At 42.2% G+C, this 27810-nt stretch overlaps 1 protein-coding gene across 3 annotated transcripts; it reads right to left on the bottom strand.

Moving 5' to 3' along the window:
- Window positions 1–210: 210 nt before the first annotated feature.
- On the bottom strand, window positions 211–27087 carry LOC139227843 (cysteine and glycine-rich protein 1-like). Of its 3 annotated transcripts, none has more exons than XM_070858919.1 (6): window positions 26981–27087; window positions 17468–17580; window positions 6962–7130; window positions 4072–4201; window positions 2921–3014; window positions 211–999 (listed from the first exon to the last, which is right to left on the bottom strand). In XM_070858919.1, the coding sequence occupies exons 2-6, from the start codon at window positions 17577–17579 to the stop codon at window positions 923–925; spliced, it is 582 nt and encodes a 193-aa protein (XP_070715020.1). In that variant the 5' UTR covers window position 17580; window positions 26981–27087; the 3' UTR covers window positions 211–922. The 3 variants fall into 3 exon arrangements, with proteins under 3 accessions (XP_070715020.1, XP_070715022.1, XP_070715021.1); XM_070858921.1 differs by having other exon boundaries at window positions 26935–27075; XM_070858920.1 differs by lacking the exon at window positions 26981–27087 and adding an exon at window positions 23579–23695.
- Window positions 27088–27810: the final 723 nt, after the last annotated feature.

The following is a 27810-nucleotide window of genomic DNA, read 5'->3' as shown; positions in this document are numbered from 1 at the left end:
CCGGATTTATACTAAATTTCCCAGGTGAAACATGGGAATTTAACCCAATGTATTATTCAGGATCTCATTTTTAAAAGTTGGGTGGATTCCTCTGAAAGTGATACATTTGTAGCAATGAAATTGTTCACTTATTGTTAGTGTCAGTACGAGCTTAGGTCATTAAACAACCATCTGAAACATGGCTGACTATATTTACTTCAGTCACTGGGGGTTCAGTTTCATTAAAAAACTATTAGTTTAACACTGTGCAGTGATTCACTAAATTTAAGTAAACCTCAGCATTCAAATGGTTACTTGTTTTATACAGTGACACACTTTTACATTATTTGGAGACACAAACATTAGTAACAGGCCGGATTCAACTTCTTCATTGCAACTATTCAAATTAGTGACATCACATCTGAAGCAGATTGAAACTTGCCTGCAAACAAGCCTCCAACAGTACTCTAGAAGGGTTGCCTACATCAATGGAGCATATGGCATTGTAGTTCTACAATAAACATGCAGCACAAGAAAAACAAACTATTTATTACAAATTGAAATTTTGATTTAGTGAAATAGAAATACTGAGTAAAGAGAAATGTAACTGCCAAGCTCTTGCAAATCCCATGTCTGTGCAATTAATCACCACTAGTGAATGCAGTGCACTAAAATTACATTTGGGACCATGTTGGATCATCCATCTTCATTCATTTCCACTTGTGTTATTATATTAACCTTAAAACACTAGCCAGTGACTTAAAAAATATAGTACATGAAGTAGCTTGTGCCAAGCAATACAGACATTCTAGAAATCATGTGTTGTTTATATATCAAACGTAGTGTTGTAATCTGAACTGCTACTAATGGAACATCAGGAATTCAACAAATACATTGTCGGTATTAAGCCTGGTTTGCTTCAGATGCAGACTTGCACTACTCTTTACTGGGTGTTGGCAAGTGCACCAGCTCCTTGGCCAAAGCCAAATCCTTTAGGTCCAAAGTTTTTACTGTAACAAGCTATGGAAGAAAAGAAAGGATTGAAATTCGGTAAACTTTAAAATAAAACAAATAAAAAACATATTCAGGCGAAGTGGCCCCAATACCAGGAGCTCAAGTTAAGTCTGGAGTAAGGGAGGTCAAGTGGAATATTTTTTACCTCAAAAAGGTCACAGACTTGTGAAATAAGAGGGCCGTTGAAGTAAATAATATAAACGGGTTCAGGAGGCAATAAGATGTTCAAGCAGCTTGTCTGTGCCTCCTGCCCTGCTGACAGCCCGATCATGGTCGAAGTTCACTCATGACGAATGGCCATTAGGTGAGTTACAGGAGATCACACACCAATTGAGAAAATTCAAGCCAATACTCATTTTATCCATCTTCCAAATACAAGGAAATGTACACTACTGCAAAGACTAAGTGTATGTGGATTATTACTGTAACTTTGATACTAGGACAGAGCAATTTATATATTTTTTAACTTTTAGATCCGTATTCTGTTAAAAGACTCCAACAGGAAGAGAATCCAATGGGGCACTCAGAGCTGAGCTTTAATGGGGAAGGCGGGTTGGGGTGTGGGGGCTCAGAGGGGTCGGGAAACCCCAGAGAACGGTTTTCCACAGGCCTTGCCGACTAACTGTAGGGCCTGATTTGAAGAGGGAGCCCGTTTCCCACCCGCAGCCAGCCAGATTGAGGGGCTAGCTGGCTCCTGGCAGGTAGGCCTGCAGCAGTAGGCCGCAGAGCAGGGAGCGTAAGAGGAGTGGCAAAGAGATCAGGGGAGGGGATTTTTAATACTTTAACTACCCCCATGTCCCCAACCTACCTGTTTTTTTGGTTAAAATCCCCCCCTATATATTAGCTCAGAACAAGAGTTCTGTCCATCCAAACAAACTGTGTGCCTACTTGCATTATATGCAAAGAGAGAGAACAGCACATTTAGAAAAAAATAAACTTGCATTTGTATAGCACTGTACCCTATCTTCAGGTCTTTTTATAGGTTGAAAAGCACTTCAAATTACTTTTATAAGTACAGCCATGATTACATAGGCAAACATGGCAGTAAATTTTCACACTGCAAGAATTGGTTAGAGTGTCCTAGGAACCAGATTTGCATATTAAACGGGCCTACGACCAAGATAGCAGCCGCCCAGTGGTAAGCCCCATTCAAAATGTCTTTGCATTGGTCTTAACAGGGCGGCAAGATGACCAACCCCATTTTGAGGCAATCTCCACCCATCATCCTTGTGCTTTCTAGCCTACATTGGCTCTTGGTTATACATCGCCTCAATTTCAAAATTCTCATCCCGGTTTACAAATCACTATGGCCTTGCCTCTCCCTATCTCTAATCTTTTTCGGCCTCGACGTCTGCACTCCGAATTCTGGCCTCTTGATCATCCCTCATTATAACTGCTCAACCATCAGTGGCCGTGCCTTCTGCTGTTTGGACCCCAAGCTCCGGAACTTCCTCCCTAAACCTCTCTTTCCTCCTTTAAGATACTCCTTAAAACAAGCTTTTGGTCATCTGCCTTAATTGCTTCTTCTTTTGTGGCTCGGTGTCAAATTTATCTGTTTTGTCTTGTAACACTGTTGTGAAGCGCCTTGGGATGTTTTACTGCATTAAAGGTGCTATATAAATAAAAGTTATTATTAAACAACAGGAAACAGAAGTCAAAATAAGCCCCAGGGGGATGGGGAGGAATATGAGAATCATGAGGAGCCGTGTTTCTACAAGCACCAGCAGCCACCCACCAGCTGAAGGTATTGCCAACTGAAATTGGCTAACTCAGCACAGTTTGGGAATTACTCCTTGCAGTTTTAAAAAAACAAAATCATTCCCGCAATGGACTGATAATGTTTGGAATATTTAATTATTTCTATATGCAGAATTCTCCAAAGACAACAATTCTGGAGCCGGAGCTGAGAATTAAAACAGAAGCCAACCTTTGCAATAGATCTCGCCATCCTTGTCAGCCAATGTTGTGGACTCCAGACCTTTTCCACATTTAGCACAGCGGAAGCACGCCTTGTGCCAGGACTAAAACAGACAAAGACAATGAGAATTACACAGAATGGTACCAATAATAAATCCATCATTAGAACCATAATCCTGGATACAAATCCAAGATCCATACAACCTTCTTAAAATTTAAAGCATAGGCTTTATGATGAGATTTATTGACTAAATTACATTCGCACCACGGAAATGCTACCAGTGGCATATATCAGGTTTTCCTGTTCCATCGGTTACTACACTAGGTTCATCATAAGCCATGTCCTACTGGATACCTACCACATTTATTGTTTACGCCATAGCTTGAACAGGGAGATTTAGTAAAATGCTTACTGGGCAAACAACTTCAGTTTATGGGAGTGCATTTTAATTTTAAATTACCGCAAGGTTAAAGAGGAAAAATAATCTTTAAAATAACATTAAATTGATTTTCTTGCACCATTCCATGTTCAAATCAAAAGGTGGTGATTAACTTTAGCTGTAGGGCTTGAAGGAGACAGGTCTTAATATACTCTCAAGCCCCGACGTTAACCCAAGAACAAGAATTGGACTGGCAGAGGGGACGTTGGGGAAAAAGGCAAATTTTTTAAAATTAACCTTTTTGGGCCTGTTCTATCCCCAGATCCTCCTTCCATGGTCTTCACCTGGTGGGAAAACCACAAATGTTTTCCCCTCTCAAGCCATAGATCAAATGGCAGTCAGGGCCCGATGACATCTTCGGGCCCAGATCTGCTTCAAGTGCAGTCTGCTCAGAAATATAAGACAGTGGGATCGCTGAAGAGATCAACAACCTGATTTCCGACAGTTAAAGTTCGCCCTTCAAGCTCAATCTGAAATTGCTTATTTCAAATTAAAATTGTGCAAAAATCACCTCGTGTCACTTTGTTTAAACTCCTTAATTTTGAATAGTTGGACCATTTGAAACTTTTGAGCAAAAAAACCTAATGTTTAACAGGAGAATAATAAATTAGATTTTTTTTTTAAGTTATTCTGTCTCATTCCCTCAACTGTATAAACAATTACAAAAATGTCTGCAGAAAAAAAAGATACCAATTTCTGTTATTTTTGAGAGTTCTATTACCTTGCCAGCTCCAATAATCTTCTCAGCAGCATAAACAGACTGTCCACACCTAGGGCACTTTTCTGAACTGGCAAATTTCTGAGCAAATTTGGAGTCATTGACATTGGTGGTTGGACAATGAGGTGCAGTTCTGTAAATGCAAAGTTTTAAACTGAAAATTGGAAGTTTCAGTAGACAATATCTACAATTAAACCAGACTAAACAATTAACTACCCATCCATGTAATTCCAAAATAGATATCCAAGTGCTAGACCAAGAGTTGTCGGGGCTTATGTAGTCTAATCATCTATATAGATGTTCAGTGTCAGCTGTGGCTCAGTGGGTAGCACACTCGCCACTGGGCAGAAGGTTGTGGGTTGAGCAGAAGAATCCAGGCTGACTCTCCAGTACGGTGCCATCTTTGAGATGAGACGTTAGAGCAGATGACGGTTTCTCAGGTGGATGTAAAAGATGCCATGGCACTATTTCAGTGTCCTGGCCAATATTTATCCCTCAATTAACATAACAAAAACAGATTATCTGGTCATTATCACATTGCTATGCGCAAATTGGCTGCCGCATTTCCCATATTACAACAGTGACTACACTCCAAAAGTACTTCATTGGCTGTAAAGCATTTGAGAGACGTCCAGTGGTTGCGAAAGATGCTAGATAAATGCAATTCTCTTTCTTTCTCTGTACAACTTTATATTGGATGTGCATACTTAGACTGGATTAATGCAGATCACAAATCTCAATACATGGCGGTATTGGCTGTGGACATGGAAGGGTAAGAAAGAAAAGAAAGAGATTTCCAGTGGCACCACGATTCTGATAATTGCCTAGCCTGATAATTCTGGGTAGAACTCATACCTGCAGTGCTCAAAAAGCTGGAAAGAGACGTTTCTTCACATCACAACCAAAAAAAGTGTCTATAAAATCAAATTAACCCACATGAATCCCAAACGATGACAGAAAACTTCCTTCCATTCCCCCAATTGGGATGCTCTTTCTCTCTCTGCATAGCATCCATAGCAGGCTTCATCACTGGGCACAATAGACCCAAATCAGGTCACCCTCAATCCCTGTTAAGCTGAACTCAATTATTTCCTTGAATGTTAAAGGATGCAACCAAACAAAAGAAAATCCTGATTTACCTAAAAGACACATATACACACGTACAAGATACTAACCTGATGCACTCAAAGTATGCCAAGCTTAGAGAGGACGGTGAGGCTAAACAATGGCAGCATCTTATTCATCCAAGAGCAGAAGTGATAATGAAGATGATGTAAACTATATGGATTTGGTCAAATTGCTCTGTCCCAGAATTAACTTCTCCATTTTACTGTAAATCCTAATAAAAGTGCATTTCATTCTGGAGACAATATTCATACAATAATTGTATTATCTAGAATCCCTGTACTGTTAGTGAACATCTTTCTTGCACTAGTTTTTCCACACTCAAAGCAATTGCCATGATTGATTACCTAAGTTAGTAGGAAGCCAGCTCCAAGGCTAAAATCAATATCACACTAGTAGTTACTGAAAGGATGACTTCTAGAGTGTCCAATAACCCAGCTCTGGTTGGGCACTCATTGGAAGAATAGTCAAGTGCAAACTGCCCATTTATCAGGAGAGGAAAAAAGAGAGAGAGAGAGAGAGAGAGAGAGAGAGAGAGAGAGAGAGAGAGAGAGAGAGAGAGAAAAAAAAAGGAAAAAGGAAGGAAAAGGAAGGAAAAGGAAGGAAAAGGAAGGAAAAGGAAGGAAAAGGAAGGAAAAGGAAGGAAAAGGAAGGAAAAGGAAGGAAAAGGAAGGAAAAGGAAGGAAAAGGAAGGAAAAAAGAAAGGAAAAAAGAAAGGAAAAAAGAAAGGAAAAGAAAAAAGAAAAGAAAAAAGAAAAGAAAAAGAAAAAGGAAAAAAGAAAAGAAAAAAGAAAAGAAAAAAGAAAAGAAAAAAGAAAAGAAAAAAGAAAGAGAGAGAGGTGACACCCAAGGCCTATCTGATGCCTGTTTCAGGATCCTACATCAATTCTATGACACTGTTTGCAATTTTGCTGCAAATAAAACACTCCACACATATTTGAGAGAATTTGTGGAGCCAGGAAGAGCAGGAGTGCTCACAAAAGGCACTGTGGCCTGCTGCCAGCGCATACTCGCCCCCTCTGTGACCTGCTTCCCTAGGCCTGACCTGCCAACTGGCTCAGCCTAGGAGCTGGCCGCTGTTCCCCCTCACACAACTAGAGAGCTGCAGCAGGGTGCCCGTTTAGGGCCTGCATCTCACGGACAGCATTCAAATGTGGCCCAAACTCAAAAATGGGTCAGGCCTCCTAGTGCTGGCTTCAGACAAGCAGCACAGCCATTCCGCCTACTTCAGGTATAATTCAAAATTCCCCGCCACTGAGGTGAAACTTCTTTTGAATCAAACCTGGTCTAAAAGGAATCAAAATAGACCTCAGCACACGTTATTAACTTCTGCCCCTCTGAAACATATGTTGCTTGGTGTTCAAGTGAAACTGAAGCACAGCAGTAAAGCCATTTTTTTTCAGTCCGTTCGTCTCGCCATCCAATTACGGAGGAGTCTCAGCTGTTTCACTCTTATCTCCCAACTCACTTGTAAAAATATTCCTGGTGACCTTTTTTTAAAATCAAGAATTGAATGACAGTTAATTAAATTTAGACTGGAATTTTTTTTAAAATAAAGAGTATTAAAAAAAGGAGGCAGCAATACAAATGTGACAAAGAGCTGACAACAGGGGAAACTACTGTGGGTTAGTTCCTTTTAAATGCAATCTTCTGAGTACCAGTTATTAATCATAAAACATATTACAGGCAAGGACTATTGCCTACTTGGGTTAATAAATAGTTTTATTTAACCTGAACAGTTCCTGAGTGATTGGATAAAGAGACTTACTGCACAGCTTTTATTCCCAAACTTGCTCCAGTGTCCATGCTCAGAGTGCCTGAGCCTTGGCCATAACCATAGCCTTTGGGTCCATACTTTTTTCCATAGCATGATTTGCAGTAGATTTCATCTCCATGCACAGTAAGTGTAGTGCTGTCAAGGTTCTTCTTACAGGCCACTGAAAACAAACAAGGCGAGTATTAACAGATGGTGTCTTTCAGCACACGGTATACATAATACAGCCTAGAAGTGAGCAAGGCTAAATATCTGGTCAATGACAAATCCAAAAACAAGTTTGCACACACAGCACTATGTTATGGTATGCCACTATATATTTCCAAAGAGAGGAATCCCACTATTAAATCATCTGCCATTTTTCCCCCAATAGTACCAGTATGAATGAAATGACCACCACTCACTAGAATATACCCCTACCCCTTCCAAAAAAAAAGGTACTTCATTTTACATATGAACAGGATATTTCTATTGTCTTAGATTTTCAGGTTCATCAGAAAAAAAATATATCAGGGCATATTTTGGGCTTTATTTTAATGTTAGGTAATGTTTTCCGTAGTGAACACGTGCTAAATTTAAGGATCACTCTCGAATGCCTTTTAATCTTGGTCACGACTAAAATTGCAGTTCAAGCACGAAAGCATATAGGGTGCAGGGATTCTCATGTAAAGAGCATCTTTGAAACCCTACAATATCATAGCAAGCTTATAATCTACAAGTTCCAAATTATAGATCTACCAGTGATCGAGAATTTGGCACCAACCAGCCCCTTTCCCCAATATTGATACAAGCCTTATTTTATGCCAAATTTATTTTGTCATACTGTCTGTAATATATTCTGTTTCGAGTCAAAGTTAAAGCCCATTTTTGTCACGGACGCCATCAGATTTATCCCTTTTAGTTGGCAAGCATAAAATGCCATTATCCCGGTCATAGCTTAGGACTTTGTGCACTGACACAATCACATTGCCTCTCACCACCCCTATAGGGGCCAGTAACTTTAAAAAGATACACTAGCAGCAAAACCCAGACAGGAAGTAGATATTATTTCACAAGCTTATTTCAACCTCCAATAACCTTGATTAATAAAGTGACATTTTTGGACGAACTTGTATGGTTCAGACCTTGCTGTTCAAATGTGTTTTGGCTGTAAACCACAAGTCTCTGCCAGTGCAGTAGATATTTGGAAAGTTTCATGTTTATGTTTTAAAAAAACATTTACACTACAAAAAAAACAAAAAGAACTGCACCACTGCTCAAAATCTTCATCCTACATTCCAGAGGCAATGTTCTAGTGCTTAAACAAAAATGTTAAAACTTCAGTGGAGAGATGCCTCCAATGCAGTTAATTTATTTCCTAATTTAGTTAAATGCAGACAGCACATTTGCAAAAAAATGACTTCATTATACAGCTACTTGAATGGTATTATACATTTAGAGGAATATGGTGAGCAAACTAAGCTTTTAGTACTCATTAGCACATTTATATTGGAGCTCTGAGCTATTGACTTTCATGTCTGCAAAAATAATAATGCAGTTATTCAGACAAAATTCATCTTTACACACGCATCGAGGACTGCATGGAGTCCAGCCCCTTTTCTCCACAAATTCTTTAAATGCCAAAGTTGAGTCACGAGAGAAATATTTTGAAAAAGAAAAAAAACCAGCTTGAAGTTCCGTTCAATTAATTTTCATTTTCCCCTGAAAGGGCAATTTCAATGGATAACAAAATGGAGCGGACAGCATCAGCTGGAATGTAGTTCTCATCCTTCATGCAAAATTAAATTAGGCAGTGATAGCGTTCAAATACCATGCTCCTACAAACATTACTAGTAAATGAAGGAAATATTACTGAAGGAGGGGATAAACTATAATTTGGAACTAGATTAGTTTCGCCGTCGTGCCTTCCAAAAACCCATCCTTTTTAATGAGCTGCTTATGTGAAAAATCTAGAATATTCAACCCAGACAGCCTTTGCTCCCTGAAGCATTCAATTATCTTGGCTCACCTTTCAATCCATACATGGCAGTGAGACAGGCTGAATTGTTACCAATTATGGTTAGTCTTAGACATTAACTTGGCAAAGGCTTTAACACTGAAAGCATCAGTTGGAAGGGTTCCCAACAGCTGGATATGCAGGAAAGAAAGTACTCTGCATTTAATGGGAAATGCCATGCTCTTGTCTCAATATTTAAATTTACACTCAGTTTGTTTCAACAATATTTAACTTTACAAATGTGTTCATGGTTATTTGGGTTCCTACAGTGGCCAAGTGTCTGCCCTACCTCATGAAAGCCACATTCCATCCTCACCAAGCAAAGCTGCTACATGGGTAATAAACAGAAGTATTTATTTGCCTGACTTGAACAATTAATGATCATAAATAACAATTTGGTAGCCATAGAAAAGTTGTCGAAGTCTTTAGTTGCTAACAATATCTCCTATTTCAGTCAGATATACATTTAGTACTGTGGTGCTATTAAGTAGCCACATTTGGTACATGAACCAATCCACGATGGCTAGCAAATGTTGTTCCTTCAATTCAGTAAATGTGGTGGAACAGATTTTGCTAAACTGATTCAACTGCCGGAGTTTGTAGCTAGCAACTAATGGCATGCTAGTTAAAAATCGCAGGCACTTCATTGAATTTCCAGAGTCCGAGACATAGGTTAACATTAGAGGCTAGTTTAAGGTTTGTGCCAGCGGAGGCTTGGGTTAGGTTTAAGAGTAGTGTAAAATGTGCAATTAATCGAAATTGCACCCAAAGACATGTATGCATTGTAGCCCATTAATACCTTAACATAATTGACAGAATGTGGAACTGGAAATTCATAATTGAGGAAATGACCAAATTAGTGGATGGTGACAGTCTAGCAGATGTTATATAGCTTCATTTCCAGGAAATCTTTGATAACTGCTGTTATTGGAAGAAATTACATCATATGGCATTGGCAGTTAACCATTATGGTTGACAGGTAACTGGCTGTAATCATGTAGCCAGAGAGCCATTATGAATGGGAGTTAATCTGCATGGAGCCCACAAGTGGGGTCTTGTAGGGCTCTGTATTGGGATGGTTGCGGTTCATCACCTTATGAATGATGATTTGGATGAGGCCATTAATGGAACCAGTCAGAAGTTCGCATAAAAATATGCGAATGGGTTGGGAATTTAGATCAAAATCAATAATTTGCAGTGCAATTTACCAAAGTTAGGGGATTGGGCCATGTGTGGCAAATGTAGACAAGTGCAATTTTATGCATTTGGTTTTGGGAAACCAAAAGAGTGAACCTGGAACTAGGCAAAGAGTGAAGCTGGAGGTTCATGAAAAAATTAAATGCCCATCAGCAGTGTGACTGGGAAGAGTGTCTTCACTTGGATTGCTAGAACAATACAATCTAAAACAAACAAAGAACACTATCGGAGTAAATTTCCTTGTCATTTCCAGGGTTTGGGCCATCCTGGAATAGCGATGGAAATTCTACAGCCAGGAGCCTGGCAGGGAAGCGGTTTCTGGAGCATGCACATCTTTAAATGGCTTCCCTCAAGCTTCCTTATGATTCTGGAGCCATTCCACAAGCTGCCAGCTCGTCACCACTGGCCTCATTTACACGTGGCTGTCAGTTAGCCACTGTCTCCAAGGATGGGAATTTCCAGGACTTAACCTGCTAATGCATATAGTAGTGAATACCAGTCTTCATTTTGCTCAGCAGTTGTCAGGATTGATTGTTAAGGGTGAAAGTAGAGTTCCTGGCAACCCAAGGGCTAGGTTGTGTCAAGTGGTTGGCTCTTCATGCTGTGCAAGAGCCATGGGATGGTGGTAACCCTGGTCACATGGCAGCTGGCATCTGACAGAAGAGCTGCTGGATGCTTCTCTGGAGGGTTCTCCTGGGCAGCCTGTTCTAGCCAGGTTGCTGTGTTTAAAAGGATAACTACTGGCCAGGACACTCCAGGCGGGGGGGGGGGGGGGGGGGCGGGGGAGGGAAACTCCTTCGAATTAGTGCCACGGGATTTTTTTATGTCCACCTGTGAAGGCAGACAGGACCTCGGTTTAACGTCTCATCCGAAGACAGATCTACAACCATGCAGCAATCCCTCAGTTAAAAACGACCCCATAACATACTTAACATTTAAAAATTGCATACAAAATCTTGGCAGTGATGATGCTAGATCACAAAAAGAAATCAAACAATGCCATTTAATACTTGTGAAACATTAGGGCAGTTTCAAATAAATAAATATATGGGCTTATACAGTACACTGAGCTCAATTTTGCCCAAGCCCTTTCTCTAGTGTATTGCCAGAGTTACCATGTTTTTCGAAGCCCGAAATATGTTGCCAAAGTTTCCCGATGTGTAATTTAAATTTATCACCATGCAGCATGTCCCGTTGCCTCAGAGGGTGGAATCTGCTGTCTGCGCCGAAAAAAAAACAATGCCACACTTACTGCACATGCCCGGGGGAAAAAAGTGTGTTTTTTTCCCCAATGGATATGCATGCGCAGTACAGCGCCGGGTTGGCAATCGACCATTTTTAAAGAGCCAGTTGGGTGTGAGACAACATCGAGTGCTGTGTAAGAGCATTGGATGGAGAAAAAAAAATTGGAATTACAACAATAGAAGATGCAATGCAGTGCAACGCAACGACCAAGAATTTCTTGCAGGAAGAAGTGGAGGCACTAGTTACTGTGATTGAGATCAGATGGCAGGAGCTGGACACCACGTCACATAAAAGTTCCACCCAAAGAAAAGAAATGCTGGAACCAAGTTGCAGAAGATTACTGCGCAATGGTGACCATGAGATCTGGAGGCCAGTGTAAAAAATGGCAGGACCTTGGTCAAGTAGTTAGTGCAAGTAATATTTTCATTTATTCAATGCAATTGCAATGTGACGAGCTGGATATGTCCCATCCAGTAGAAAGACACCCTCTCTAAAAAGTTATATTTTCATCTTTGCAGAGGAAAGTGGCACACAACAAATAAGAACTCGAACAGGAGGAGGCCCAACATATCTTCACCCACTGACACCCTTGGAAGAGAGGGTTACTGCTTGGATGGGTCCTGCCTGGAAAAAAGCAATCAATACTGCACAAGCTGGGCCCACACTCGAGGGAGGGGGCAAGTCCTGCAAATTCTACAGTATGGCTTAGCTAAATGTTAAGTGCTGCATGGCTAGCCATGCTTCGGTTCCTGGGGATGTCTGTCAGCTTCGCTTTGGTTGATGCAATGTGCTATCAATTATCATGGTCCTTCAAAATCAGCCTGCTGCCTGCGCTGTGAGAGCCTACTCATGCCACCCACCCTGCCCCCTCCTCTGCTGCTAACCATTTGTCTGTGTTATATTTTGCAGCACTTGACACCACCCCTGACGATGCAGAAGACTATTTAGACGAGGATGAGTCTGAGGAGAACATCTTCCAAACCAAGAGCATGGGTGTGAGGGGATGGATGAAGCCCCATCTCTTGTACACATTTGGGAAGTGCAGGTGCCACCCTTCGAGTTGCTAGCCCCTTCCCTGACTAGTGGTTTGAGTGTTGATGGGACATTCCATAGTTTCCCACTGTCCGAGGCTGGGGATTCCAGCAGGGTGCAGCGATGCAAGCCAGAGCCCCACCTTCTGAGGCTGCGGGTCCTAGTGGTGGGATGTGAGCCACACCCGTGGGGAGGAGGGGGAAGGAGAGCTCGACTGCACTCTCCTGAGGTGCAGGATCGAACAGATATGGTTCAGATGATGGCAATGAGTGGGGAGAGCAGTGACCTTACGTGCTCACTCCTGGACACCATCAGTGGGGTGGGTAATGAGGTAGCGGGACTGTCAGAAGTAGTAACAACAATCTCACGAGGAATGGGAACGATGTCTGGGACCATGAGTGAGGGAATGTCACAGGTAGCTGATGCGCTGACAATGAACATCAGGGAGGGAATGTCAGAGATGGCACAGACACTATCACTGAACATGAGGGAGGGAATGTTGCTGGTCGTTGGGCACATGAGGGGCAGCATGTTGGAGTTAGCTGCTGCAATAAGGGAACACACCCAGACCCTGTGCCATTGACAGAATCAACTGCCACTCCCACTCCAATCCCCACACCACCAGCCTCTGAAAAACCCCAAGCCAGGCCCTCCACATTGCAGCCTGCCAGCACATAACAGTGAACTGAACGACAATCTCAGCGGAGTATAGCAAGTAGCCTCCGGACTGGTTCAGGCATCGGAAATGCAGTTTCAAGATGCCAATGGTCCTCTCCATGATGCTGCGCGTCACAATGTGCGACATGTTGTATCCCCACTCAGCTTCTGTCTGGGTTACGCTTAGGGGCGTCACGAGCCAGGTGGCGAGGACATACCCTTTGTCTCCCAGTAGCCAGCCCTGCCCTTCTGTCTGCTGTTGAAACATGGCAGATATAACGCTCTTGCATAGGATGACTGCATCATGGGTGCTCCCAGGGTATCTTGCATCGATTGCCATGATGCGATGCAGGTCATCACACACGACCTGTACATCGATGGAGTGACAGCCTTTTCTGTTCCTGTACATCTCTGAATCCTCCAAAAAAGGTGCTCGAGGTGACATGTACAATCAATGCAGCCCTGTACATTGGACAGCCAGCAAACCTGGAAAATGCAGACATGTGTTGCATGTTGAGAAATGGCGCATACATCCCCTGTTGTACCTTGAAATGATCCAAAGGCATAGAATGAATGTGCAGCTGTAACCGTCACTTCAACTGAAAGCAGTCCTCCTGATGCTTCTAGGTTGTAGGTCTGCTTTCACCAACACAGATCTCAGTTACAACCTCTTTGCGGAAACGCAGCCTTTTGACACAGTCTGCATTACTCAGCTGCAAGTACGAACACCTGACTCGATATACCAGACGTGGGCAAGGCCTCCTGCCCAGCACCCTACGGGCTCTGATGTGCCTCATGCAATGACATCGAATCAATTGTCTCCTACGTAGCACCATGATGCAGGAACATAGAAAATAGGTGCAGGAGTAGGCCATTTGGCCCTTCGAGCCTGCACCACCATTCAATAAAATCATGGCTGATCATTCCCTCAATACCCCTTTCCTGCTTTCACTCCATACCCGTCCAGACTCCCAAAGCAAGCGCTCTACTCGGAACTCCTTCATGGCAAGCGAGCCAAAGGTGGGCAGAGGAAACGTTACAAGGACACCCTCAAAGCCTCCCTGATAAAGTGCAACATCCCCACCGACACCTGAGAGTCCCTGGCCAAAGACCGCCCTAAGTGGAGGAAGTGCATCCGGGAGAGCGCTGAGCACCTCGAGTCTCATCGCCGAGAGCATGCAGAAATCAAGCGCAGGCAGCAGAAGGAGCGTGCGGCAAACCTATCCCACCCTCCCTTACCCTCAACCACTGTCTGTCCCACCTGTGACAGGGACTGTGGTTCCCGTATTAGCAGGAGTCCTTAGGTGACTGAACAGTCTAAGAGCGGAAGCAAGTCTTCCTCAATTCTGAGGGACTGCCTATGATGATGATGTGGGTATGTCATAGTCAGTATTGCCCCCATCGTTAAATGTTACCTTTGCAAGAAGCTCAAAATGGCAGGAAAGTCTCGGTCGGTCTCCTTTCCTCCCACTCCCCCCCAGTATTTTGTGCACCTCAAACTTTAATAGACAGAACTTGCTGGTAATATAGTAGTCTGCAATGTCTCCTATATATTTAATTAGTGAATTTTCTCTCATTTTGTAGATTGATCCTGCACTCAAAACCATTAGTGGCACTGGCATGCCTGAATTATTCTCCTTTCTCCTTTCTCTTTCCTTCTCTCCCCCCCCCCCCCCCCCCCATGTTAATGACCCATTGATACCTTAAAACATGTGGGTCAGGAGGAACGGGTGTGCTCCCACCAGGCCCTTGAGCCTCCAGAGGTCCAGCCTTGCTTCTCCCGCCACGCATTGGCACCCCAGGAGCTCTTTTCCCAGCACTAATTTCATGCTGGGACCATTACTTTTGGTTCTTGGACTCCGGACACAATTTCTACTGTATCTCATTAGAAATGGCAGAGTAGGGTGTAGTCCTGTTTTTTTATTTGGTTAACCCATGCTGTTGGGGTAACATGAGGAAACCACTATGTTTATGTTTGATCTATGGTCACCAGAGCAACTGGGGAAAAATATGCCATTACCCATCATTGCCATCTTTTGGCTTGATGAGCATAAAGTTCACCCCATTCATTTATCTTTTTTTTTAAGAAATATCTACTCCAGCATTTTTCCCATATTTGGTAGTGTCCTGATCACTTAATAGGAATTGTTTCGCACCTACATCAGCGTCCTCATTCAGGCCAGCATTGAACACTCGATCAACTCCGCTGGGCAGGTCACATAGTCCGCATGCCAGACACGGACTATGTGGCCTATGTGGAGCTCCTTCACGGCAAACGAACCAAAGGTGGGCAGCCGAAACACTACAACACCACCCTCAAAGCCTCCCTGATGATAAAGTGCAACATCCCCACTGACACCTGGGAGTCCCTGGCCCAAGACCACCCTAGGTAGAGGAAGCGCATCCGAGAGGGCACTGAGCACCTTGCGTCTCAACGCCAAGAGCATGCAGAAATCAAGCGCAGACAGCGGAAAGAGCGTGCGGCAAACCAGACTCCCTCAATGACTGTCTGTCCCACCTGTGACAGAGACTGTGGCTCTCGTATTGGACTGTTCAGCTAAAGAACTCACTTCAGGAGTGGAATCAAGTCTTCCTCGATTCTGAGGGACTGCCTATGATGATGATGGAGGAATTGTGGTGTAAACTGATATATTGCTCACCAAAGCATTCTGATCTACTGATGTTATGAGGCGCTGTTGTTTTTGCCGCATCGCAACTAACTGGCTGAACAGCGCATATCAATTTCCTGTCCTCCTCTTCGTGCTTGGAAGGAACTGGCTCTCTGCATTACTAATCTCTGTACCACAAAATATTAAGTCCGGGTGAACATCTTGCAAGTTTCCCAATAGCAGCTGGGAGTCACCATGCTCCGTTCATACTTGGTTTGATACCACAGATCCCCAATTACTCCATTTTATAATATATTGGTTAATGCCTTTAACCGTTCAATTAAGGCCAAACCTTTAATTGGTTATATTTTAGAAATCTGTCTGGAAAATGTTTAATTACTAGACACAATATCATCACTATCTAGGCAAAGGATGAGAGGATCGTGGGGGTGGGGGAGAGAGAGAGAGAGAGAGAGAGAGAGAGAGAGAGAGAGAGAGAGAGAGAGAGAGAGAGAGAGAGAGAGAGAGAGAGAGAGAGAGAGAAAGCGTAAATACTATTTCAGCCCTCCCACCACCTAAGCTACCATTTGATTTTCTTGGCTTGAATACACTGGTAATCTGCAGCATTTCTTGTGACCGCTCTTGGGAGTTACAGCATCAGACATCAGTCATGGCCTATGTGGGGGGGGGGGGGGGGGGGGGATTTAAAATGATAAACTTACAGGGAGGAGGAACAACAAACAGGCAGATCTGAGGTAGAGAATTACTGCACTGCTGATGTGCAACACAGTGTGTCTACATTTATATGCAGATCTGAAATTCTCATTTCAAACCAATGACTCACCTCAATCTTTAAGCCTAATCTCTTTCCACTCATTAACATGGATTTAAATGGTTGTATTTTTGCTGCTTTTAGTCTCACTTGCAAATACTGACTTGAGGTTTCAGTGGGCTCAATTTTCCAGGGTCATTTATGCTGTTTTTTCTGGTGTAGGTATTTAATTCAAAGTTTCCCCCTGGAATTTGCGCCAGCGCAACTGTTTTGGTTATGATTTTTCTAGGTTAGTTTCCCTCATGTCTGTGCCAGTTCTCTTCATTTTTTGCAGTTTGCCCCCAAATGTTTAATCCTCGGTCAGTGTATCTGGCCACCCCTGAAAGACCTTCTGGTGAGTTAACAGAAAGCAGTGCACATTGAGAAATCGGCACTGAAAGACACCATTGTTTTTCATCGAAGTTTTGGGAAAGAGTCAAGAATATCCATAATAAAGTTCAAATTTTTGTACCCTTCAATTTAGTACATGGAAGTTTCTTGGATTTCTGAAGTTTTAATTCTGAACGTCTTCAAGCAGGACTGGAGGGTCGTAGCATTGGCCGTTAAAATCAGCCCCGTGCCCGGACACAGGTTTGGCTGGAAGAGAAGCCTGGGTGGGGGAGGTGGCGATCGGAAGGCTGCTGCACTAGGCACAAGACTGCAATGAGTTTCGGGGGGACAGGGGAAAGAAAAAAAGTCACGGCCTAGGTGTGGTCCATCCATATAGACCCCTGGGGGGGGGGGGGGGGGGGGGGGGAAGAAAGAAAGGAGCGCGACCGAGCGACCACGAGAAGATAATTGATTATTGCTGCTCAAAATCTTATTCTGTAATAAAAGGAGAATGGAAACACTTCCAACATAGTCAACCTTTCATTAGGGATTCGCAAGAACCTACCATTTAACAATTGGTTATCAATACAGTAGAAATAGTTCAAATTCCGTAAAATACTCACTGCAGCAGAAACAGGACTTGTGAAAGTATTTCCCATCACATTGCACCTCCTCAGCAAAATATACAATCTTCTGGCAGACGCCACATTTATTTCCACCACCAAAGTTTGGCATTCTACAAGAAAAAACAAACAACTCTTCTTGAACATCTTAACAAGACATTGGACATGTGCAACATTTGAAGCTCAGTTAAAAACAAAATGTATTTATCGGCTACTGCACTATTCCGTTTAAAAAAAAATTAAAGGATGGATTTGTTGCTTAAATAGTTTAGTGAGTAAATTGCACCTCACGGTGTAATACTGCATCGTCCATGCCAGGAAGGTTGGTGTTGAGTTAGCTGCTTTAAGCCAAAACTATGGGGGAGGGTAACTACAGTAGTTGGTGGGAGGGGGAATTGGTAATCCCGTCACTCCTTACTGTAAAGTGTAAGCGTGTTGGTCTTGGGTTTGGATGAGATCAGATTTGACTATGATTACTTCCCTCAGTCAAAAAAGAGTTGGACAATACATTGACTCAGAATTTGATGGAGCGGGGCATCTCATGGCATGCCCCATGTGTTAAGATTTGCCCTCAACTTTCAGCTTGAAAAATGTTTGCACTGCAAATTTCTGGCAGTGCGATCTGATAGCAGAACCGCAAGGGCAACAGGGTATCTGGGACCTTAGTGAACAGGACCAACACTCTAGATTAACCAATGAGATTTAAGGATTGAGAAAGAAAATAGGGTGAATCATCAAATTAGGTACAGTAAAGATTGGATTAAGGAAAACCAAGAACATTTTTTTTTTAAATTATGTATATATATTTTTTTAAATCACTAAGAGCAATTTACTACCGAAAAGAATGAGACTCCACAGATTCAACTGCTCCCTATCTGATCCAGAGCAGTTGAGTGGTATTGCAGGAACATAAATATTAAAAAAGGTTCCTTACACTGTTACGTACTAGCCCTAACTTGCTGCAGCAAGTTTAATTGGTAATTAGCATACAAAGGCAACAATTTCTTGAACCTCTTGGGAAGGTGGATGGCAAGCAACTGTTTATCAGCTAATGGCAGAGCAGTGCAAATCATCCAGCATCTTGTGGTGATTTGCAACTCACTGGGTATCTCTTCGCCACATGTTGCTGGATGATTTGCACTTTAATAACGGTGAGCGCATTTAAAGGCACTGATATTTAAAGCTAATTCTGACCCATTTGCCAAGCTCACAGATGTGCGAGGTACTAAAGAACATTTTCTGAGGCGATTGCTTTCTCTGGTGCAAAACTTGCCCTTACATATTGCACAATGAAAGCTGCATGAATGGAGATACGATTTAAAGTTTAAAATAAGAGCAATGCTTAAGTTAATGAACCAGGTCATCCACAGAGAACTCGAGTTCTGGGACCAGTTCCACTTTGTCAGAGTTGTACATTTATCAAATAGCTTTATTACTTTTTAGGGATTTTAGTGTTGCCAAATAAGGATGAGTAAACACTCTTCATCCAATGTTTGCAAGACTGGGAGCAACTCTTTCTTGGAATGGGGAAATGGTTCATGTGGTTATCCACAGGGCACTAATGATCTTAACTTGAAGACTCAAATAAATGTGTTATTTTACAATATGGTTAATAAAAATTTTTTTAAAAGTCATAAAGAATAAACCACATTAAACAAACAGTTGCCTTTGCAGGCAATAGTTCATTCAGCTGCAAATTGTTGAGGGTGGGGCAAGAGAACTATAGCTTTAAATATGGGACCTGATCAATTTCGCAGCAACAACCCAAACTTCAATAAAATACAAATCTCAACTCCAAGCATTGGAAAAAAATATCCTGCGCTACTCTAGAATTGTTGAAAGATTCACAAAACAGATGACGCAACATGCAATGCAAGGCAAGACTGACGCAATCATGTCTGAACAGAAGTTGCTTCAGGCAAAAGCATTTTAATGGTATTACACAAATACTTTGATCTGATTCTCAAAAGGGAAAAATGAAGTCAACTCCATTAAAAAAAAAGAGGGTATGCGATTCACAGCCTTTGATGCAATTTTTGAAGGAGAGACAGTTAGTACATATGACTGAAAGTGTTTAAAACCCAAATGTCTAATTGCAGCTCCAAAGCTTGTTATAACAAGAATGCAAGCTGAATGTTTGGCCTGAAGAGTATTCTCATTTCATCTTCTGTGATACTTGTAACTTTGAATAGGGATAGAAAAACAGAACAAAACTAGAACAGATAAACCATTTCCAACTGAACCCAATTTGCCAATTAGACAATAAAGCACAGGACACAAACAATAGCCATGTTGGTTAGCATTTTCAGAATCAGGGCTCCAATGTAATACAAATTAGAGCAGAGCGTCATAATGACATGAAGGGATGCGACTGAGATCAATCTTTCCACTGTAAAGAAAAAAGAAAAAAAAAACACCCAAAAGGATTTGGCTTTTCATTCTGCCCCAACTTAAAACGGGGCGGACTAGAGTCAGATGCCAGTTTTACATCCTGCCCGATTTTGCACCACTGACGTCAAAGAAGAGTAAAATCAGATGGGGTGTAAAACAGGTGTGTGATGTAAACTCTCTGTTCCTGCCAAACTAGTTAGGTTAAAATCAGGGTTCCGATATTATGCAAATGACAGTGACTTGGTATGACTAATTCCCTACTTTTTGCTCAATTATTTGAGCCACCATAAATCATTAACTTACCAGGTCAAGTGCAGGGCAAACAATGTCAACACCCTGCACCATTGCCAATTGTGCTTTGGTTATAAACACCGGCGAGTTTCCCCTTATGGAGGACGAGTTCAACTTGAACATTACAGTTACTCGTGCATGACGTGCAATTATCTTTGTGTGCAGCCCAAAGCTAAAAGATATACTGGATTTTCTTAATTAAAAAAAGGTACCTCAGTGTAATTTGCGACAAAAAAAAATGTTGAGCTGTTGTTTTTACATTGCTTCTGCATCAGCAACAAGTCCCTTTAATGGTACGGTGGCCTTATCTATAGGTCAATTGAATTCATCTTAAACATGTAAGAACAGATCAATTTTCAGTGGACAAGTATTAGCTCTCCTAAATGCACATTTATTAAAAACTAAAAATATATTCCCCCCAACAAATCTGTTCCTTCCACAGACCTTATATAAATGGCCACATATTTTAACCTCATCTCACTGAATACTTTCGCACTCTGCAGTGGTCAAACCTGGGGCCTTGCGGTCTTTATATACCACAGAAGTACATCAAGTCATGCACTGAATCAGGGGAAAGAAGCTAGAGGGTATTGTATAGTTTTGCTGGATTTACTTTGCAAATATAGAGAGTCCTTGACAAACATGGTAGGTGGGCTGTCGAGAATAAACTGTACTTATAGGCCTCGATTTTACCCCCACTCCCCCCGACCCCAAATCCCCCACCATGAGGCCCCAGCCTGCTGCCGCTAAATTTCCGCTCCCACGCACCAGGCAGGCTGTCGGGCAACAGCCTGTACAGAATTATTTAAATGAGGCCCTGCCGTTAAGATCAACAGGGCCGCCACAACCCCGGCCTTACTGGGTTCTTCAACTGCTACCGGGCTTCCCCACATCCTTCCAGTCAATATATGGGCCAAAGTCTCTGTATAGAATCATGGAATGGGTATAGCACAGAAGGAGGCCATTTGTCCCGTCAAGCCTATGCCGGATCTCTGCAGGAGGACTTCAGCTCATCTCACTCCGCTGCCCTTTCCTCAAAGCCCAGCAAGTGTTTTCCTTCAGGTACTTATCCAATTCCCTTTTGAAAGCCACAATTGAGTCTGCCTCCACCACCCTTTCAGGCAGTTCATTCCAGATCTTAACCACTCGCTGCATACAAACATTTTTCCTCGTAAATCGTCCATGGTTCTTCTGCCAATCACCTTAAATCTGGTTCTCAACCCTTCTCCCAACAGGTACAGTTTCTTTCCATCTACTCTGTCCAGACCCCTCATGATTTTGAGCACCTTTATCAAATCTCCTCTCATCTTCTCTGCTCTGAGAACAACCCCAGCTTTTCCAGTCTATCCACGTAACTGAAGTCCCTCATCCCTGGAACCATTCTTGTTTATTTTTTCTGCGTTCTCTCGAAGGCCTTTAGAACCTTCCTGTTAATTATGGAATTGACTTAATTCTTTGTCTACATTAGTGGAAGCAGGCCAGTCACCTGGCCATCTCATTTCTCCCCCCCACACAAAAGTTGCAGAAAAACTACTTCATAAATTATGTGGCCTCATTGTGTTCTGCTCAATACATACTTTCTGTAAAAACAAAATGTATACTGTAATGAAGGTTGAATACAGACAATACATTTTATCAAGGTTGTTTTTTAAATAACCCATGACAAGGCACAGCAATATTAGGAGTCTACTGCAATTTCTCAACTTTCCAATTGGGATTTTATATTAAAACATTTTTTAATTAGAAATACAATCTCAAACTAAACAAGATTGCAGAAATCAGATTAACTTAGTCTGGATGAAAAGTACCTACTGTACAATAAACAGTCCTCAGGTTCCCTATCCACTTAAAAGACACCAACACTTAACACACCATTTTACATTGAAGAGAATGGATCCAAAACCCAGGTGAGCACTTTATTACCTGCCCATTAGAAATTGAATCTGTGAAGTGTTTATAAAACAGAAGCTGCCGCTTGAGGCATCATCTATTCCTCCACCAAGTACTGGCACATTTTGATCAACTGCTTTAATATATGAGAGTACATACAAACATGAAACTGCTAATTGATGTTCTGCTATTTAAAAAAGGGGGAGGTCTCACACGTCTTTGCCTCCAGTACAACAAATGCATCATCTTCAAAGAGTCAAAATTAAATATGACCCAAGGATCTGCTGACTCCTTTAAAGAAAAAGCATGTTTGTAAGGCCCATTTCCCCCTCCTCACCTAACTAGTGTATTTCTTACTGGAATGCAGTTCTGTGGCTGCTAGCAGCCCTTTGTATATGCAAGTTACGAGATCTTGGAAGTCAATCTGCCCTTGCCGGATCCATATTTTTTAGTCCCGAGTCATTGGATATAATTCCGGACAGGGAGCCCTTGCTGATTTCCTGCCTTAGTCCAAGGCACCAAAACCAAAATAGAATTGCAGCTGGGCTCCTTAACCTTGCATTAAGAAAGAATCAAATTCAGGTCAATACAGGTGCTGACTGTAACCATAGTCCAACAAGGTGGTAAAGTTTAACATCTAGTAAAAGAGTCAACAAGTCAGTTAATCTTTTACCAGAACATTTTACTAATATGTTTTAGGTGGTGGCAGCAGGATACAGTTTAACAGCAATAAACCAGCACATTGTGTCTTAAATTTGTACCAGTAAAATAGCAAGTTTGTAAATTTTTTTAAAAAGTAAAGCTACACAGCATTTTAAAGTTATGACACCATAATTCAAAAAATGTTAAAGAGGAATGTCTGCACAGTCAAAGCAAGCAGCTTCATTTAGAAATACTTTGTACTTGGTTACCCCAAGCAAAATACCCAAAGATTCCTAGGGTTAGTCCACAAGGGCAGCATGGTTTCCCTTAAACTACACAATTAATATCGGACAAATTGCTGCGATTCAGCTACAAGTTAATTATAGTATATAGTTAGTCAGACGAGACAATGAGAATGACGTGGAATGTTGCCTCTTAATAGAAGACACTGGAATTTTTCAGTCACCCCCACCTATATTCAATCTGCTTTATGTGACGTAATAACAACATGAATTGGAATGCTTCAGTGTAGGAGGTGCAATTTAAAAAGAACAAAGGGCTTCACTTGAACATGAAATTTGTTTTAAAAAAAAAAGAAAGCTTTTATTCCTCTCCATTTAAAACAAAAAAAAAAACTTAATTTCAAGATGAAAATAATTGACTGAGCAGTTAGGACTGCCTCAGTATTCATGAGTGAGTAGATTCTTATTTCAAAAGACACAGTGATATCGTTTGAAGCTACCACTGGAGTTTAAAGGCAAATTACAGCTGTGTTGTGCTTATAGTTTTATAGTAGGACAAGTTCATACTGTGATGCATTCTCTCCATTCCTTCCCACCACCACCATCATCATCATCTCTGCACATAATTTCTTAATTAAGAAAATGGATAGCTGACCTCCAACCTGCTCTCACAATTCTGACAGAATGGAAGAAATTCACCAGCCAAAACTTTTCCTTTGTTCCATCCTCAGTGGTCTTGAGGGAGGAGTGTGGCCACAAAGGACTGGGATAAAGTTAACCCAGAAAAAGATGAAAGTTACTGGGTTCACAAACCATACTGCCACTGGGACCCTAACCCAAAGAATCATTTGGCATTGGGCAAGAATCTACAAGTTGGAGGACAGAAGCATCGACACATGTAAAAATCATTGTAATTACCATTGATTTGACTCCCTAATATGGTGCATTATTGAGTTATACAGATGTGGAAGATTTAATTCCTGCTCTGTGCCAGCATAGCAGTGGGCAATACACTGCCCTGGATTAGGAAATTAGGTTGCGTGTGGTGGGAAAAAAAGCAGCCCAAGTCCCCCATCCTGATCACTAGCCAATGACACCAGTTGTGCATGTGTGTGGATACAATGCAAGGACAGGGTCAAGTTCAACTGCAAGGTCTTCCAAAGGACCAATAGCCTGACAACACATGGATAGAGAGGGGGAGCTATCAGAGGAGTAATGACAATGACAAACTGCACACCCCAATAGGCATTAGTGTCTTCAGTAAGGGAGCAGTGTGCGGTGGCAGCAGGGGAAGAAAGAAGCAGCCACTTTATTTACCACACGATAGATATTCCTATAAATGAGTAAATATTTAGCTACAAAATATTTCACAAAAAGTATACCAAATGCAGCTCAAGGCTTCTACAGCAGACTTAATTCTTTTCTATTTCTGAAACTGCCCTCCGATAATTAGAATTATCTGGTGAATTACAGCCCCAAAATTGATGGGATGGGGAATAGAGGGGAATTGCCCGCTTCTCAAATCATTGGGGCAGTGTTTGGGGTGACAGAGGGGTGGAAGCAAGTCGGGAGCGGGGCGGAAGGGGTCATCAACGTAGTGCTGAGCACCTCAGCTCGATACTGATGTGCCGCGTCGCGCTGATGCTTAGCAACATCCATCCCCTTGACTTAAAGGGGAAGGATGCTGTGAGGCCTACTTGGCACCCACTGGGCCACCACGGAGGGCTTCGGCCCAGCTAGTGGCCCAGCATCCAGGAACAGGTGCCAGGCTGTCTGTTGGCAGCCCAGCTGAGCCCGTGGCTGCCATTGTCGGGCCGATTGCCAAGTCGGCCGACAATTAAAATAAAATGGGGACCCCGGCAGTACACCCTCCCCTTTAAGGGCGGACGCATCGACCAGCCACTGGCAGCTTCTCGCCATGCAAAGCTATCAGGGGCACAGACAAGCAGTCAAGCGATTATTTGATGGCAATCTTCCTTCCGGGCAGGGACCAGGCAATGCACTAATTCTAATTACGTCATTACCGCTGTTCGCACAGGAGCAGGTGGATACCTTCTCCACCTCAAAAAAAATAAAGAGGGCAATGTCCAATCGTCAGAGTCTGCTCCAACTGGATGGAACACATTCCCACCCTGCTACCAGCTCAAAAAAAAGGGGGCAATTTTGGCCTCTATGCCTCTAATTATACACCCAGGGATCTCATGTTTTTAACAGCCTTCTCAAATGTCCTGCTACCTTCAAGTTTGGTGTACGTGAAACCCCAAGGTCTCTGTTCCTGCATCTGCCATGTATCTACCCATTGCACCAGTCTGTCTGTGTTCCTGAAGTCTACCACCATCCTCATCACTGTTTACTACATTTCCAAGCTTTAAAATTCTACCCCCTATACCCAAGTCCAAGTCATTAATAGATATATGGCAAAAAGAGCAATGATCCTAATAATGACCCCTGGGGATACCACTGTATACTTCCTCCAGTCTAATAAACAACCATTCATCACTACTCTCAGCTTTCTCTTTCCTAGCCAATTCCATTTCCACACTGCACATTAATCCCAGGTGCTTCAAATTTTGCTGACAGGTCTATTACATGGCACTTTATCAAACACCTTGAAAAAAAAAATCCATATACACATCAACTGCTCTATTTTCATCATCCCTCTCCATTATTTCACTGACAGCATTTGCCTTTAACAAATCCACATTGGCTGTTTTATTAATTCTTATTCTTCCAAATGACAATTAATTTTGCCCTGAATTATCATCACTAGAAGTTTCCTCACTACCGATATTGGGCTGACTGGCCAGTAGTTACTGATTTATCCTTTTTTGGAACAGGGATATAACATTTGCAATCCTCCAGTTATCTGGCACCACTCCCATATCCAAGGAGAATTAAAACATCATGGCCAAAGCCACTGTGGTCTCCACCCTTACTTCCCTCAGCAATACAGGATGCATCCCATCTGGCCTGGCTGACTTTCTACTGAATGCTGCCAGCTGTTTAAGTACCTCCTCTTTATCTCCTTTTCAATTGCTTTATCCCATCCACTTTACTGGTGACATTGGATGCATCTCTTTACTGAAGACTGATGCAAAGTACTCATTTACCTCAGCCATGCCCTCAGCCTCCACAAGATTTCCTTTATGGCCCATAATTGGCCCCACCCTTTCTTTGACTATCTGTTTACAAAATACTTCTGTGTTCCTTTTTATGTTACCTGCTGATCTTTTCTCGTACACTCTCTTTGCCCCACTTAGTTCCTTTTTCAGTTCTCTGCATGCTGCTTGCTTCTCTATTGCATTATGAACCCGACATTTATCATAAACCTCCTTTTTCTGTTTCATTTTAATCTCCATTTCTTCAGTCATCTAGTGAGCTCTAGTTTATATTTTTCTAACTGCAAAAAAGTTAGAAAATTACTGAGCGATTATACTTTGGATCCATAAAGTGCTTTTGTTTTCACAAGCTCCTTAATATCAGGGCTTTGCAACAGCAGGGATGTTTTTAAATCCTGTATGTGTTGTTTAATAAAGTTAAAAGGAAAGTACATAAAAAGGGACATTCCATTTACTGCCATAACTATAACCACAAAAATCCCACACCAAACCCACTTCAACTTTGACACGCGATTCTAATACAGCCGTTTCGTTACTGTCGTTACAAACAACTCACATGGTTAGGGGGCAGCCCAGTTCCAACCATACCATTAAGTTTCCTGTTACCTCTTAACAAAAAAGTTGGTTTGCTCCCCTCCAGTGGAAACAAGTTTGCATAAAGCCACCTCGAACTCCGTATCGTGAGTTTTACCTTATATGGAAACTGGACTAAAACTGACAAGTCCCGCACGCAGCAGCCCGACTGCCCATCACTTTGAACGTAATTCTGGTGAAGAAAACGCCCGGAAAACTGGTCATTGGAAACTTTCGCTTGTGGCTTTGAGAAAGAAAACACGTCGCAACCCACTCTCCAGACACCTGCCGTTTGCACCTGAAATGAACATAATCTTACCAATACATTTGCAATAAACAACTCGTGTGCCACTTTCGAAGTTTACCTGCTGTTGTAACTGGAACTGCTCACTGTACTCAGTCTCTCGCTCGCTCCGTGAAAATGCTGCTGTGCATTGAGCACTGAATTTAAGGCGGAACCGTGGCCAAAGACAACGCCTCGTCCCTTTGCACTCAGCACCAACGATGACGTTATCACTGTCTGAAGTTTTCACGCCAGAACATTTTTTTCCTCAGTTTTTAAAGCCTTAGTTTAAACATTTACAAATATTTTTAATTGTAACTGTTCATTAAAAGGGTGTAGGAAACTCTTGCCAACCCTTCTATTTTGTTTGGCGAGGGAGAATAAAAAAAGCAATGTGTTTATTTTGTTACGACAAGAAGTATTTGCCATGACTTTTGTGATTCCTTCAAAATCAGGTTGTGATAAGTGAGGACAGGTATCTTTCACACAAAAATTATGCTTTTTAAAAAATACATTTATTATCTGTCTCAAATCAAACTTGTTGACAGACCCAATAGATTTTACATCCTATTCCTCGGGCACTTTTCCCTTCTATGAGCACCTCACCCTGTTCCAGCCCTCTCACCTATCATTTAAAATTCTTGCGCATCAGCCCCACCCCCAACCCACCCAAGTCCAACCAATGTTTTTCCGAGATATTCTCCCGCCAGTCCTCCTTCATCTCTGCACTGAGCAATTCCTCAGAAATCTATGATTTCATTCTCAATCACACTCTCTTCCCTGCTCTGAATTCACCATCCTCTTGATCCCCTCTTCCCTGCCCCTGCATCCTCACCTCCAAAAACAAGTGCAGGTGCTTCGTGAACTTTTACGTCATCATCATAGGTGGTCCTTCGAAATCGTGGAAGACTT

The sequence above is a fragment of the Pristiophorus japonicus genome, chromosome 17 (assembly GCF_044704955.1).
Source record: "Pristiophorus japonicus isolate sPriJap1 chromosome 17, sPriJap1.hap1, whole genome shotgun sequence".
NCBI classification, from domain to species: domain Eukaryota; kingdom Metazoa; phylum Chordata; class Chondrichthyes; family Pristiophoridae; genus Pristiophorus; species Pristiophorus japonicus.
The sequence above is the reverse complement of the archived record's forward strand: the minus strand, read 5'-3'. Positions and strand labels throughout refer to the sequence as shown.

Bases quoted from the DNA above. Each gene is read 5' to 3' on its own strand.
- LOC139227843 (XM_070858919.1), bottom strand. From the start codon at position 17,579: ATGCCAAACTTTGGTGGTGGAAATAAATGTGGCGTCTGCCAGAAGATT. The intron at 4,202-6,961 runs GTAAGTCTCTTT...TTGCATTTACAG, and splicing joins TTGGGAATAAAAGCTGTGCA to AACTGCACCTCATTGTCCAA. The intron at 1,000-2,920 runs GTTGGCTTCTGT...TTTCTTCCATAG, and splicing joins TGGCGAGATCTATTGCAAAG to CTTGTTACAGTAAAAACTTT.